This window comes from Gadus macrocephalus, chromosome 11 (genome assembly GCF_031168955.1).
Source record: "Gadus macrocephalus chromosome 11, ASM3116895v1".
In the NCBI taxonomy this organism is placed as follows: domain Eukaryota; kingdom Metazoa; phylum Chordata; class Actinopteri; order Gadiformes; family Gadidae; genus Gadus; species Gadus macrocephalus.
This window is the reverse complement of record NC_082392.1, coordinates 16,286,414-16,302,136: the sequence shown is the minus strand read 5'-3', so window position 1 is coordinate 16,302,136 and position 15,723 is coordinate 16,286,414. Positions and strand designations below refer to the sequence as shown.

Genomic DNA, 15,723 nt, shown 5'->3' with positions numbered 1-15,723 from the left:
CACACACACACACACACACACACACACACACACACACACACACACACACACACACACAAATACTGAAAACACGCAAAACTGGCCATGACTTGTTGACATATAAAGCAATCGACATTAATAGAATAACAGTTCTGTATATGCAGTTTGACACGGGTTGATTGACGATACAGTTAAAGGAAAATATAGAATAATAACATAAAAACGTGGATAAAGTTGAGACCTGCCCCCCCCCCGCTCTCATCTCTGAATGAAATTGTATTTGCCGACTGTCCTTCTGAAAGCCAGGTATAGCATCAAGCCCAGCTCTGTTTCATTGCATAGGTCAAAATAGACAAAAATATAATGGGTTCAATTATATATCATGTATCATCTTATATCTTAAGTCTAACATCATTGCATCCAACGTTTTACTATTGTAATCCCCGTCCATAGTGCATCGGGCATCTTCATTTTATTCCAATACTGTGCATATGGTTTTGATTTCAGGCTGACCTTTCAAAGATTAATATGCTATCCGAAAGCCGATATGGATTATGGTTAATCAGATCCTGCACAAACTGTGATCGATTACAGTTTTGATGAGTTTTGATGGTCTGCGTCGTCGATCTTGGGGGGGCTGAACTGCTGAACCACTGAACCTCATGGTCAGGTTCTTCACACACACGAGACTGGATCCATACCAGCTCTGCTGTGGGTAAAGATGAAGACAAGATTGATGAACAAATAGAAAAATGGTTATTTTCATGAATGATGCGGCTGTTGTTGAGTTGAGCACTCCCAGTGGTGTGTATGCACAAGTGTGTTTGTGTGTGTGTTTTTACAAATTTGATGTTGTAATGGTTTGAGTTTATTATCTTCTACCTGTGTGTGTGTGTGTGTGTGTGTGTGTGTGTGTGTGTGTGTGTGTGTGTGTGTGTGTGTGTGTGTGTGTGTGTGTGTGTGTGTGTGTGTGTGTGTGTTTGTGTGTGTTTGTTTGTGTGTCTGTGTATTCAACAGGTTGGGGGTTGGTCGGGGTGCTTCAATCATTTCTTGATAACTTCTCTATACCTTCAACAATAGGCTGACCAATGGGCTTGGATGAAGCCTAGATGTGAAGGGACATTTCATCTTCCACAATGTAAAACCAATGTTTTGAAAAGTGTTTGGACTTGACCTGATGGTTGATTGAGACGCTCCCTTGAGTAAGTTGATTCAGGGTCAGCTTGCTATCCATGTATAGGCAACTAAAGAAGACGCACATTCAGAAGCAAAATTGAAGGCATCTAAGGTTATCTCCCCCCATTTCATGTTCAGCAGTGGTATAGGCTGACTACCCTCGGAGCCCAGCCCCTCCAGTGAGGGGAGGAAAGTCGAAGCAGTGATAAATTCTGAGCCATTCTGTCTCCTGGTGAAGGCGCATCAGGTGCGCACGGATCACCGGCTGGAAGACAATGGTTATTGGTTATTCGGTTATTCGTCGAATCTGCTCATTCTGGGCTTGATAAGTAAATTATACCCGTAAAGTGGCCTTTCAAGGAATAGTAAATGTTTAATCTCAATTAAAACTTAAGCCACGGAAGTTTTCCGAAGAGCGAAACCCTGCATCAAGTGGAAAAACCCTGAATGTGGAGGATTTGGAGACGTGCGTATGTCTTGCGTTCATGCCCAGCCCGTACTTCGATAGACGTGCGTTGTAACACTCTTCAACAACACTGACTGAAACATGAATACGTCCGAGTTTCCCGTGCGCTTTGAGGAGCAATGGAACATGAGCTGGATGGAGGAAGAGAGTAATAAACTTTTATTCGGGATCGGTACGGATAATTTCATCACGCTTTTGGTGTTCGGGATCATCTTTACACTCGGCGTCCTGGGGAACGCGATGGTGATCACCGTGCTGGCCAGAAATAAGCCGGGGAAACCCAGAAGCACCACCAACATATTCATCCTGAACCTCAGCATCGCAGACCTGTCCTACTTGTTGTTTTGTATTCCTTTCCAGTCGACCATTTACATGATGCCAACTTGGGTGCTCGGCGCATTTATTTGCAAGTTCATCCACTATTTCTTCACAGTGTCCATGTTGGTCAGCATCTTCACTTTATCCGCTATGTCCGTGGACAGGTACATTGCTATTGTGCATTCGAGAAAGTCCTCCTCCATACGAGTGGCAAAGCATGCTCTCCTCGGAGTGGTGGTGATATGGGTGTTATCGCTGACCATGGCAGCCCCTGTGATGTACTATCAGAACATATTCCAGCGAGAGGAGAACCGCACTTTTTGCTGGGAATGGTGGCCGGATCCGTACCAGAAGAAAGTCTATGTTGTGTGCACCTTCGTTTTTGGTTACGTGTTGCCCCTGCTTCTCATTTCTTTCTGTTACGCAAAGGTAAGTACGCACGCACTGTGGTAAATTGATTGATTGGCAAAATGACAATTCAACGTATTCCTGACATGTTCCTATGCTTACAGGTGCTAAACCACTTGCACAAAAAACTAAGAAACATGTCCAAAAAGTCAGAGGCATCGAAGAAAAAGGTACGTAAGTTCAACCTTACGACCCATTGTGTTTGCAGGTTGCCTGATGTGAGTTCACTTTTGACATGAAAGATGTGGATATAAATCTGAATCACTAAATTTTTTATTATTATGGTCAAAGTATTTTAGCATCATTATTTAAAACGTTTGAGCCTTCCTTCCCCCTGAAAATAGTTTAGAGCAAATAAGAATGTTTGTATAATAATAATAATTAAAAAAAAAATCATAATAAATAAATAAATACAACACAAATTATACATATACTATAATCTTTGTGTGATTGACTCATCTCATAAAATCGCCCAAAAACTGGTGCAGATTTCGGAATAAAACGTGGAAAAAATCGAACAGGACCCAATTCTGTCTGGAAAGTAATAATGCTTATGATATGATATATTTCCCAAGCACAGGGCGTGCCATGTTGCAATATCTTTTTTTTCTCTTTCCCTCACACGTACACACATATACAAACGTGTACTCACACGCACACACACACATATACAGAAAATATAAATCTGTCTGAATTGAAATGGGTCTTTGCCGAGCTGTAGACATTACCTATTAGGCCTAATCTATGCTGAGCCATTGCAATGGAACGACACTGTGATGTTGAACTTGAAGGATGGCTGTGAGAATTTATATCTGGTAGGGTATTTCATGGCTCATGTTATTTTTCATCCCTTCTAATTTCAAAGTCAAGCAACATAGTGTGTCAGTGTGTTAGCAGGGGAACAGGAAGTTATTGGACCTCTTTAGTTCATGAAATTCAGTAATTGCTCTGTATGTTTTTTTGTAAGAAATGATTGACATGCAAGGATCAGAATTTTAAACAGAATCTGTAAAAACCTCTAAAATGATCTTCCAAAATGGTGATTGTCATGTGTTTTCACTGGAGTAAACCATTTCCCCATTCCTCTTCTCCGATTGCTGAAAACGTCTCAATCGCTGTTGTGCAGCAATCCCCACAAACATACACGATCGTACTAACTACTAACGTTTCCCACGCAATGTCTCTTCTCACTCATCAAATGCTTCATTAGTCAATTATGTACTACATTAAGCAGTCAAAGTAAATCCAAGTAGATAAGATTCTATGGAGCAGATATAGAGGACTATTGGAAGTTCACTGCTGCACTAGTTTTGTTTAATGCCCTGTTAGTGACAGCTGAGTGACCAAGGTCCCTTTCACCATTGAGCTAGTCCATCTTCATATTGACCCTGCTGCATGCACACAAAATCACATACACAGATGCACACGCACACACACACACACACACACACACACACACACACACACACACACACACACACACACACACACACACACACACACACACACACACACACACACACACACACACACACACACACACACACACACACTCACACACACACACACACACACACACACACACATAGAAACAGGCACAAAAGCACATGGGGTCCTAGATGTGATGGATTGTATCCGTCACATCTAGGCAACAGAGACACCTCTCCAAAGAGGACCTTTATCTGGTATGTCATATTAGACATGGCATAAGTAATTCGTAATGAAACAAACTGCAAAAGTGAGAGAGAATCATCTGAAAAACATTTTCGAGGCAGAATCTGTGATTTGTGGTTATAGGCTGTCTTGTGTCAGTCTCATTAATTGCCCATGGGTGTAAAGATGAAAGAGGGACAGGCTAGTAGAGTGGATTTAATTTGGCAGTCAACAATTTCTCAAACTTGTTCTCAGCAGCGGAGTCGAGAGGCAGATGATTAGGCTTTAGAGATTTCTTTCACCATCTCAGGAGTCAGCTGGCCGTAAAACGCAAATGGATTTCCAATGGTCTTATTAATGATAATCCAAGTCTTAAAGTAGGTTTTGTGTATTCCCCATAAAATGGATACTTTTCCTGTTGGAAGTTTGTAAAATATTTTTTCTGCTTAGCCATTATTGATTATCTCATATGGGGTCCTAAAACTACGTTTTTGTCTTTGACTCTAAAAAGTATTGAAATATAATCAGCAATGTAAGTAATGTCAGTAATTCAAACACATGTGTTACCTGAAATTAGATGACTGCACAATGCATTCTGATCTTGACAAAGGAAAAGGCCCCACAAGGTTAGATTATTCTCGGTAAAATGTCCTGACACTCAAAGATTATTTATTCATCACACTTGACACCAGTTTAAAGTCAACAAATTTTGACAACGCAAAGTTAGAAAATTGGCAAACCTGGTGACTTAATAATGGGACAAGGGAGAGTGCGGTAGGGAGTCAGGGACCGAGAACACATTTCTTAATTCCCCCGCTAACTCTGCTATACTCAATAGATAGATAATGGTGGGCTGTCTCAGGGGGGTCAGACTAGGTTAAATGTTAGAAAGTTTTGCTACGGATGCCAATATAAAGCATTGCTTGACTCATAAAAAGCTGATCACCCCCAATGGGACGTAGAATGCCATGCTCAGTACTCCCGCCTGTGTACGCATACATGTGTGTGTCCTGGATTGACTCGCAAAACATTTTGTTTTCCTTCACATTTCTATGTTTTACTCCCCGCCATCAAAATGGTGGGGAGTACTCATCTGTCATTCCGTCTGGATTTGTCTTGCTCAATCCCCTGGGTTCTCTCCCTTTGCCTCCCCCTCCCCCACACACACATGCGATCTCTCTCTCTCACACACACACCCACACTAACACACACACATACACAAACTCTCACAAACACACACACACACACATACACACGCACACACTCTCTGACACGCACACACACACACACACACACACACACACACACACACATACACACACGCGTATACACACGCACACACACTCTCTAGCTCCCACACACACACACACACACACACACGCACACAAACTCTCTAGCTCTCACACCCACACACACACCCAAACTAACACACACACACATGCACACACTCTCACATACACACACACACACACACATGCACAAACACTCACACACACACCTACACACACACACACACACACACACACACATGCACAAACACTCACACACACACCTACACACACACGCACACACACTAACACAAATACATACATACACACACACATACACGCGCACACTCTCTCATTGTCACACCCACACTAACACACACACACACACACACACACACACACACACACACACACACACACACACACACACACACACACACACACACACACACACACACACACACACACAAACAAAAAGGGAAATGTTCAGTAAAGTAAGAATTGTTTGAAGGTCTTTTGAAGGAGTTTGAAGGTCAGTTACCCTTGGGGTGTTTAACACAACATAGTCCTCATCCAAAATGGATACAAACCTAACTCCCTATTCATACCATGTCCTATCCTCTCCGCTCTCCTCCTCTTGCAGACCGCCCAGACGGTGCTGGTGGTGGTGGTGGTGTTCTGTCTGTCCTGGCTGCCCCATCATGTGGTTCATCTGTGGGTGGAGTTTGGCACCTTCCCCCTGAATCAGGCCTCCTTCGTGCTGCGGGTGGCCGCCCACTGCCTGGCCTACAGCAACTCCTCCGTCAACCCCGTCATCTACGCCTTCCTGTCTGAGAACTTCCGGAAGGCTTACAAGCAGGTGTTCAAGTGCCAGATCGGCACCAGTGACTCGCCGCTGAACGACGTCAAGGAGATACGCAGCAAGGTGGACACGCCCCCCTCCACTAACTGCACCAACGTCTGAAATAACACTCTGGTCTGTCTGCGTGGGAGACTTGTTAGCATCAGTAAAACATGACTTAAGTGCAACGTCCGCATGCCAGGGGAAACATTCAGAGACGCTTTAGCAGACTTTTCACGCCCCAACGTGAAGCTGGTGATTTTTTTTGTGTTTATTAACTTCTTTATGTTTATTAAGGTAGCTTAGCTTACTCCATTACCATTTGTAGTTTGCCAGGTACACAAGAAAGAACAGACAATTCACAAGCCTTTACTGTGAGAAGGTCACCGGGACTTCAGAACACACCATCGGCAAATCAAAAACCATGAATAAAAACACGTGTTGACAATGGACTCCAGGAGTTGACATGGGAAATATTGACCTTCCTAGACAATGCCGAGCAAACAATAGATTTCCATTGGGCGAAAATGTCATGGCAATGCCAAGGGACAGACCGCATGATGACTATGAATGTTTCATAACAATGCATGGGGAGGGATAACAGGGTAAGTGACAAACAACAGAGGAGGTCGCTTCAAGTTGCATTGTTCTACATTAGTGCTGCTCATTCATACTAAGGGGCCCTGTCTGGTAAGGGTCCCTGATGGTCCTTGAGGGCCCTCTTCATTAGTGCTATGTCTTTTGTAATCTGTTTTTTTTTTTTTCACAAAGAAAGTGTGTTTGGAAACAGTGGCACTCGCTAGCCACTCTGGGAGCGAAAGCGGACAGGAAATGTTTTGGATGTCGACGTCCGACGTTAGGATGGAGTGAGTGAGTGAGAGAGAGAGAGAGAGAGAGAGAGAGAGAGAGAGAGAGAGAGAGAGAGAGAGAGAGAGAGAGAGAGAGAGGGAGAGAATGAGAGAGAGAGAGAGAGAGAGAGAGAGAGAGTGAGAGATGGAGATACATATATGTGGAAACTAAATGTGTATTTTATTTAAATGATGTCAGACATATTACAGTTCACAGAGTGCACTTGGTTTTGAGGCTGTGTTGTTTACTTTGCTTTGCCTTTGTGATAAAAGCCAATATTGATCTTCTCCTGAGAAAATGTCTTGCTGTTATCGAAGCTTGAAAAAGGTTGTTTTTATATAAATGTGTTAAACGTTTGCAGTAGTGATAAGCAGGGCTATTTGAATATAACTGTGCTGTGTACAGTATCTAAACGCTCACTCCACTTCATCAGGAAAGAGATCAGAAGGTTTTATTTTCCAGCAAAAGTCAAGAAGAGGTTAACAACCATGCAGTATATTAGTATGCGGTACCACATTGCATGTTTGAGGGTCATAAAGGCAGACATGAAGGTGGTGCATGGTTGTTCATTTATGCCACACATATAATACGGCTTCAGCAGTTACATATCAGTTATAATAAAAGTTGATTAAAACATTTTAAAGGATAAAAGGAAAAAGTACAAATTAATGAGCACATGAACAACTATTTTCAGTTAATATAACACCGAGACCAAATAATATCACACCCACCCAAAAAGTGAAACTTGTGGACATGCATGCAAAGTCAAGAACGATATGAATGAAGTCATAACACGTGTTGCTGTATGTAGGCCTATAGACTATATCTCCCTGCTTTAAAAACAGGGAGATGCTGAAGTCTCAACTTCAGCATTGTTTTCCATTCCTAGTTATCTACAAAAAAGTACTTGATAAAGAATGCTTACTGCAGTAGAAAATAATATATTTGCTTAGGTGTTGCTGTGCTTCAAATATGAAAGTAATCTTCTCCTTCGTACTTTAACAGCTTATTGCAGTAGCCTATTCTTTCTTGGCACATTGTTTCTGAACTATAGATTTCATAATATACTTCCACTGTGACCCTGTGTTGTGCTTATTAAAGTGAATGTTTAATGGCTGTGTCATTTTGTTGATGAAGAATATTATTTGTATGATCTTTCATTTCAGGTGGGATGCTGAAATTATGACATCTTTTGGGAAGCCTCTGTTGGAAAGGAAGCCAATTATAATGTCAGACTTGAATTAATTATAACCCAGTGATTCAACCAAACATCATACTAACTCATAAATAAAGTAATTTTTAAACATATTTTTTACATTCAAGCAATAATACCATCAACTCTTCTACTCTATTTAAGAGCTGCTTGGTCCTTGACCATTTCCGTTGTCAGACATGGAAGGAAGCGGTTGTGAGGAAGGATGTCACATAAAGCCCTGACAAAACGTATAAATGCATGGTCTACAAAACACATTCAACATATCAAGGAGATGATTGCTTTGAATGCATTACACAGTCACCACACAGCTAGCAAACTGCATATTCCCACCATGTACTATGCTGCAGATTTCTTATAAACGTCGTCCACTTTATGCACAATGCAGCCACCCATTAACAGCCATTCATGGGCAGTGCTAATGCACTGACAGGGCACTGTCATTACCCTTGTGGCTCACTCACACGTGGATACAGATTGGGGGTTGTGACACTGATTGCTGGGCACTGGACAAGAACAAAATATGTTTATTTTATTGGTAAAAAGAAAGCAAGATATAGTCTAAAGGTATGATATGTTCCTACTCCGTGATAGTGAGAAACTGTATTTGTGAATAGTGGTTTTAGTCTGTGGTATTTAATTGCAGCCACGTTTAATCATATCCGACATTTACATTTTTCTCTGGTCTCATTTTCTTGTTGCGACTACATCAAGGAAGACATGTTGGGTTGATTTTAATTTGGAACCTTAAGACTGAATTTTTACACCACTTTAATCAAACACACCCATATCATGAGCCTGGATATTATCATAAAATCTTCAAACAATCTTTTTGTGTAAATCACATTGTGAAAATCCCTTTGGTGAACTACTTGAAGATTTTCAAATGTTAGGTTCTAGTCAGTGTTCGAAAGACTTCTGTAACAATATCTCACTGGACATGTGAGGTCTAATAAAGACAATTGGGGGGTTGAGGCCTGTGGTAGACATGCATCCCAAGACGAATTGCAGTCTGCAATAAGTCTGGCTCCTCTCCATTCATTTTTTTTATTTCCACAGACCAAAAGGCCTCTGGACGCAATTGGATAGGCCCACAACCAATCATCGCAACAAAACAGGTTACGCAGCATGTTGTGATGGAAAAAATACAACTTTCTTCCCAACAAAAGCTTTAAGTAAGTCGTTTGTTCTTCTTTTCGGGAAAATATACCGGCCAGTTTGTTTTGATACTGACACGATAGCTGAAATGACCGATCAGCGACAGCCATCTTTGTTGTTGTTAAAAAATGACTGTGGTGTGCTTCTGCACTGTCATCGTATTTAGCCCCCCTCATATTAGATAAACAGTTGTGATTGATCGGCCTATTTCGTAGCAGGCAGAAATTATTTTGTACGGTGGGGGAGCCAGATCTTATCTACAGGGCAAATGAAGCATGAACTTGCGAGATTTGTCTGGTTCCCTGGGTACCTCTGTGGGCCCCTATGGCTGAAAAAGACTGAAAAAGACTTCTACTCAGAAACTAATCCATAGAATTTTGGTCTGCATCATCCAAGCTTTGTGCAGATAGTATCACATTGTGACTTCAGTGCCAATATACCTTTCCTTCTCGGAATTATTTCATGACATTACAGAGATGATAGGTTATTATATAAGGTGATTGCTGCTTGGCCATTTCTGTGTCTCTCGTGGTTCTTCTTATGGTAACTGATAGGGCAGGAAAAGATGAATAATAGCTAAGTCCTCATAGCTCATATGAGGTAACACACTTAGCACTTGCACTGCCTGAAGCCAACTTATAATAACCATGCTTATCATGTCTTTTCTGGAATCCTGCCATCCATCTGAAGACCCATTCTTAACCTATAAACATCTAAGGCGAGGCAAGGGAAGTTTATTTATGTGTACATTGTACATACCCTGGACTCCCAGCTATAAGATTCAGAGTTCAAACCCGAATCCAAGCCTCAATGGGTGTGGTGCTGAGAGGCTGGACAGCATCAAGTGCCTGGGAGTCCACAACACCAAAGACTCATGCCTATTTCTCCTTAGGTGGCTGAAAAAGTTTGGTTTGGGGCACAAGATCCTTGGGGCCTTCTTCCGAGGCACAACAGAGAGCATCTTAGAAGGATGCATCACAGTCTGGTACGGGAACTGCATTGCCAAAAGCTGAAAAGCGTTGCAAAGTTATTTACTTGCATAATAATTGTACTCTTGTGGATTTGTACAATAAGATGTGATAAAAGTAACTCTGATTCTGATCCTAAAGTCTGCTGTCTACCCTTTACTTTGCTCATCTATATATATATCAAATACATAAATATATATATACATATATATTTATATATATGTATATATATATATATATATATATATATATATATATATTTATATATTTGATATATATATATACAGACATACATATATATATATGTATGTCTGTCATGGAGCTGAATCCCAGGCTTCGGATGTTGAGGCGCAAGTGAAAAGGCAATTAGGAGATAAGGAACAATTGGCAGCGAGCAATTTTCCTCTAGGTCTCTAATAAGAGAAGATATGCACATCATCTTCTCATTTCATACTTTATATGCATATTTTCCCGGAAAGCATCAGAGGGATGGAATCGTATACCTCTGTGACTGTGCATTTATTAAACATATTTTTGCATGAAAGCACATCAAATGCCACCATACATATGAGCTGCTATGTATTCTGACAAAACATTCTTTTTAGCTGTCGTGGTTTATTTTAGAGCAGACAGAAAAGCATTTCCCCTCCGCCACTGATGCATGATTCAACGACTCACAATTCCTTCAAATAGAACATTCACTTTTATGGGACTTTTGATTTGTCTTGATTTTGACTTCAGCAAAGAACATTCATTTTGGTTATGGAAACACAATCTCAATAAACTCGCTAAGTAAACTACTATATCTTTTAATCAAAAATAAGCAAATGGATATCCTGACCAATACACTGATAAATGAATAAACAGAAAAATAAAGATAAAAACAGAAAAATGCCAGTGTGCCAATTAAAGAGATTCCACGTGGATGACTTCCTTTGAAATTTGGGTGTTTAGTCATAATTTGTGAACAGCAGGAGGTCACGAGAGTTAACTTTCAAAGCTTTGTTCCAATTAAGCAGGTTATATTTAGTCAAATAAATTATTTTCCCAGTGTTCCTGACCGTTTCAAGAAGTAATCTCTAAAGACAGCATTAAAGCTGTTTCTGTAACACTGTTGAATACATTATTCTGCATTTGTAAATGTAATCCTCGTCTTAATCCCATCTAATGAATAGCTAGTCTTTGTGAGTCACTAGGATTCAAAGTTTGGCATGCATAGACAGAAAGCTATATATTTGTGTATTGATTTATGCTTTCATTAAATTGTTATTTTGCAAACAAGAAGGAAAATATGGAAAAGGACCACAATTATCTGTAGTGATATGACCACTGAGGTCCTCTGTAAGCATCATGAGGGCTGCCATTTCAGTCTACTTCCTTGGTCTAATTCCAGGAGAACAAATAGTTTTTCCCTGTAATTGGTCTTTTCACTGCCATCTTCTCCTCTCCAATTGATCTACCCATTAACACGACCACTCACACAAGACATGTATTTTTACCGTGAGATGGCTGATATGAAGAAGTAGATATTTGTTTCCTGGCCTCTGGGATGGGAGGGGGGGTTTGTGGGGGTAACATATAGTGCAAGAAGGACATTGATTTTCACGTGTGAAAAAGTAATTGCAGGTTCTTGGTGAATAAGATCTCTCCCTTGTATGTTTCTGTCTCGCTCCATTCTGTGTCCGTGTAAGAGTCTCACTAGTAAAAGCCTAAGAACAGAGCCTTAGACATTATAATGCCCGGAAGGATAAAGAGGGAGAAACAGGTCTTGAAGCCAATGGACGTGAATAGATAGCAAGAATAGGACAGGTTGTGGAAACCATAAAGGCCATTATGATCAACCAACTGTTCAGTGACTAGCGGTATTTTATAATGATTGCTAGGTCGCCAATCATATCATACTTCCATCATATCATACTTAATTTCAGATTTCTTATTATTATTTTTTATGTTAAAACTTTCTCACAAAGACTGCATTGTGCAGACTATCTATGTATTGCTGACAAACTGCGTTGGTGTTTAATTGTGGCTTAATTCGTGTTTTACTTCCTACACCTTCCCAAATCAAGAACTGATTTGGGATCAGTTCTTTCTGTTATAATAATCTTTGGCCATAACATCTTAGCAACATCTATTTTTTGCCTTATTGTCCCTCAGTTCGAATGTATCAGTGAAATTAGACATGTTTTTTTGTTTAAGTCTCCATTTCATCCACGTTAATGTCCGTTGTCATGGAGACAGAACAGTTACACCTAGCCATCTGGCAACATCCCAGATCTAATCTCATCATGTTTCCCATTGCTTGCTCAGTCAGCCGTCCACTCCTCTCTCACTTTACTTTTAATTCCAACTTGAGAGAGAGAGAGAGAGAGAGGGAGAGAGAGAGAGAGAGAGAGAGAGAGAGAGAGAGAGAGAGAGAGAGAGAGAGAGAGAGAGAGAGAGAGAGGGGGAGAGAGAGAGAGAGAGAGAGAGAGAGAGAGAGAGAGAGAGAGAGAGAGAGAGATTGGATTTCAAGGTGACAAAGCGACCACAGAGGCAGTGCTTTGTAGAGCATGGGGTTATGGGGACATCTAGAGGTTTACATGACATAACACATGGATCTCGGGTATTTAATTAAATCAGAAACTATGTAAATGTGTTCTTTCTGACGGGCCCTGATACAACCATTAGGGTGATGAAGAACTGAATATATCAAGTTTTCATATGAAACTAGGTCGAAATGCCACGTGAAAAATTGCAGAAGTCCCAAGATTTTCTAACATCTTAATAAATGATCAATTGCAGCTATACTTACAACAAAACTAGTGTTGATGAGGCATTATTATCACATCGTAAATCATTATCTTAATAAAATTATCTCCATCTCTTTTAAAAAATGTCATACCTGATGGTGAATTTCCCCCAAGTCGGGGTTGATGAGTTAATTAGATAAGTCATGTCGAGTAAATCCAGTTCATAGTTTTACAGTAGATGCAGTTCCTGTGTGATTTGGCGCCCCCTATAGGTGAAGTGCTGCCTATCGCCTTACTGAGCACCTTTTGGCATTGCCACTGTGACGTCATTGATTTATTTATTGACACAAAATTTGCTACACTTGTCCGCTATGGGAAAAATATGTCTCCAGTTCCTGGCACCTTCTGGAGCTGACTTGGGATACATAGAATTATGTTTTCGAACTGGAGAATGCCTTTCCTGCAGAAAATGTGGTGAGTGCTGTGGTGCAAAGGTAGGTTGAAAATATGTTCAACCTGTGTCAAAGTGTAAAAGAGTTCAAAAGCCTAAATGGAGCCAACAATTGTAGACATGCACACCATTTAAAAACGGTAAAATGGTTGGAAAACAAATTAAGTGAAGAGTCAAACAGACAAAGCCTGATTAATTTTTCGAATGATCAGATTGGCTAGAATAAAAATATCTTTCCAGCGATCTGATTGGCTAACATAAATTACTTTGAATTAGCAGGGAATTTAGGCTTGTGTAAGATACAATCAGGGGCTGAGCTATAGGCACGAACTATCTGTAATAAGAAGAATCCTTAAAACAACAATAGGTAGGCGGCCTACATATTGTTGTTTTAAGGATTCTTCTTGGATAGGCTAGGCTTATCCACAGATAATGTGAATGTATAATTAATCCCAAAAAGTAAAAAATATCATCCGGAATGCAACTATTTTTTTTAATCAGAGAATATCATCTAAAAAGTTTTAAAAAAAAAAGTATCCTCAAAAGATTATTAAAGAGTATATATCGAAAAAGCGAAATTAACTAAAAACAATATGCTGGGCATAAAAAATAATCGGTATTTTCGAACTAAAAATCCTCTTTACAAGTGTTTGGTTTTAAACCTTCTTTAGATTCAAGATTCAAGATTCAAGATTCAAAAAGCTTTATTGTCTAGTTCTAGTATGTTGCCATACTAGAAAATTGTCTTTTGACTGAAGGCTTGGAGGTGTGTGTGTGTGTGCGTGTGCGTGTGTGTGTGTGTGTTAATTGTGTGACAGGGTGTACTTGTTATATTTAATATAACATATACGTTTTCTGTGTCCTCATAAAAGTAACCAAAGTAGCTACCAAACACATTCTCAAACCATTTTATTCCGAGTATAGGGTTAGAATCTTTTAATACTTTTGTGTTATTGTATCAGATAAGACAAATTAATGATGAGGGACTGACCTGGCAGTGTTAATGCCCGACTAGTTGAGCGTGTCGGATAAAGTTATCAGAAAAAGGAAAACAAGATAATCAGGGTGTTATTATCATTTAACAAAATAATATAATCCAAGAAATTTATTAAAAATAGTCACAACAATTTCTTGATTAAGAACTCTAAAATTTACTGTGATGTGTTTAATGTTGTGTGAAATCTCTGTGCAATTTATATTTACTGTATTTAATATTACACGATGATAAGTGACTGAAGCACACCGGGTGGTTCATTATTAAATTGGAATCAAAATTGGATGGGAAATTTAAATGTATGCACTATATGAAAAAAAAAAAAAACGAACTAATTTACAAGCTAATAACTTTGATGAGGCAGAAAACCTTCAATACACCCCCCATTTCTAGCTGATGTCTTAAGAGGAGATTCATTATTTAAGAAACGACTCCACAGGAAATCACACTTCTCTTTGAAACCCACATGTGTTTTTAAGTACCCTTTGGCCCCCACCCATTTTCTTTATTTCTTTGCAGTTTTTTGTTTTAGGCCTACATAAGCAATACAGACTGTGCAGACGTTTAGGCAGGTGCTTACCTCGGAACTTCTATTTGTTGCATCTACTTGTTTTTAAGATGTTCATTTATATTTATTTGAGAATAAATATAAATTTATTCTCAAATAAAGACCGTGTCACCTGTAAGTGATTCTGTTCAGCTACCATAGCAACCAGGCTTGTATTCAGCAGCGTCAACAACAACATCATAGAAGTATTATTTATTTTTAAAAAACGAACCTAGTTGACAAAGTTGGGTTTGGTCACCAGGTGGTGCTCAAGCTCAGACACCAGCTGGGTGCAATATATGCAGAGGCAGAGCACAATATAAGCAGCTTACCCAGGTCAGCGCTAATCAACAAGTAACGCGCTCTTTATTGTTGTCTTCTTGAACACATGAAGCGGTTTCTCTGCTAGGTGTGGAACTTCCGTTGGGACTACCACAAACCCCATTCCAGTTTATAATAATAATAATAATAATAATAATAATAATAATACATTTAATTTAGAGGCGCCTTTCAAGACACCCAAGGTCACCTTACAGAGCATATGGTCATCATAAATCGTTTAAAAAAACAAGACATTGTGGAAAAATAAATAAAGAAAGAAAATAAACATAAAAAATAAAAAATAAATAAAACAAAAACAAGACAAAACAAAACAAACAAACAATCAAAACAGTGATCAGTTAGACGTTATGAAAATATTAC

The 15,723-nt window shown here is 39.6% G+C and overlaps 1 protein-coding gene across 1 annotated transcript; it reads left to right on the top strand.

Moving 5' to 3' along the window:
* The first annotated feature begins 1,361 nt into the window (after window positions 1–1,361).
* On the top strand, window positions 1,362–8,070 carry LOC132467671 (galanin receptor type 1-like). Its single transcript, XM_060065140.1, has 3 exons — window positions 1,362–2,368; window positions 2,452–2,517; window positions 5,912–8,070. The coding sequence occupies exons 1-3, from the start codon at window positions 1,703–1,705 to the stop codon at window positions 6,230–6,232; spliced, it is 1,053 nt and encodes a 350-aa protein (XP_059921123.1). The 5' UTR covers window positions 1,362–1,702; the 3' UTR covers window positions 6,233–8,070.
* Window positions 8,071–15,723: the final 7,653 nt, after the last annotated feature.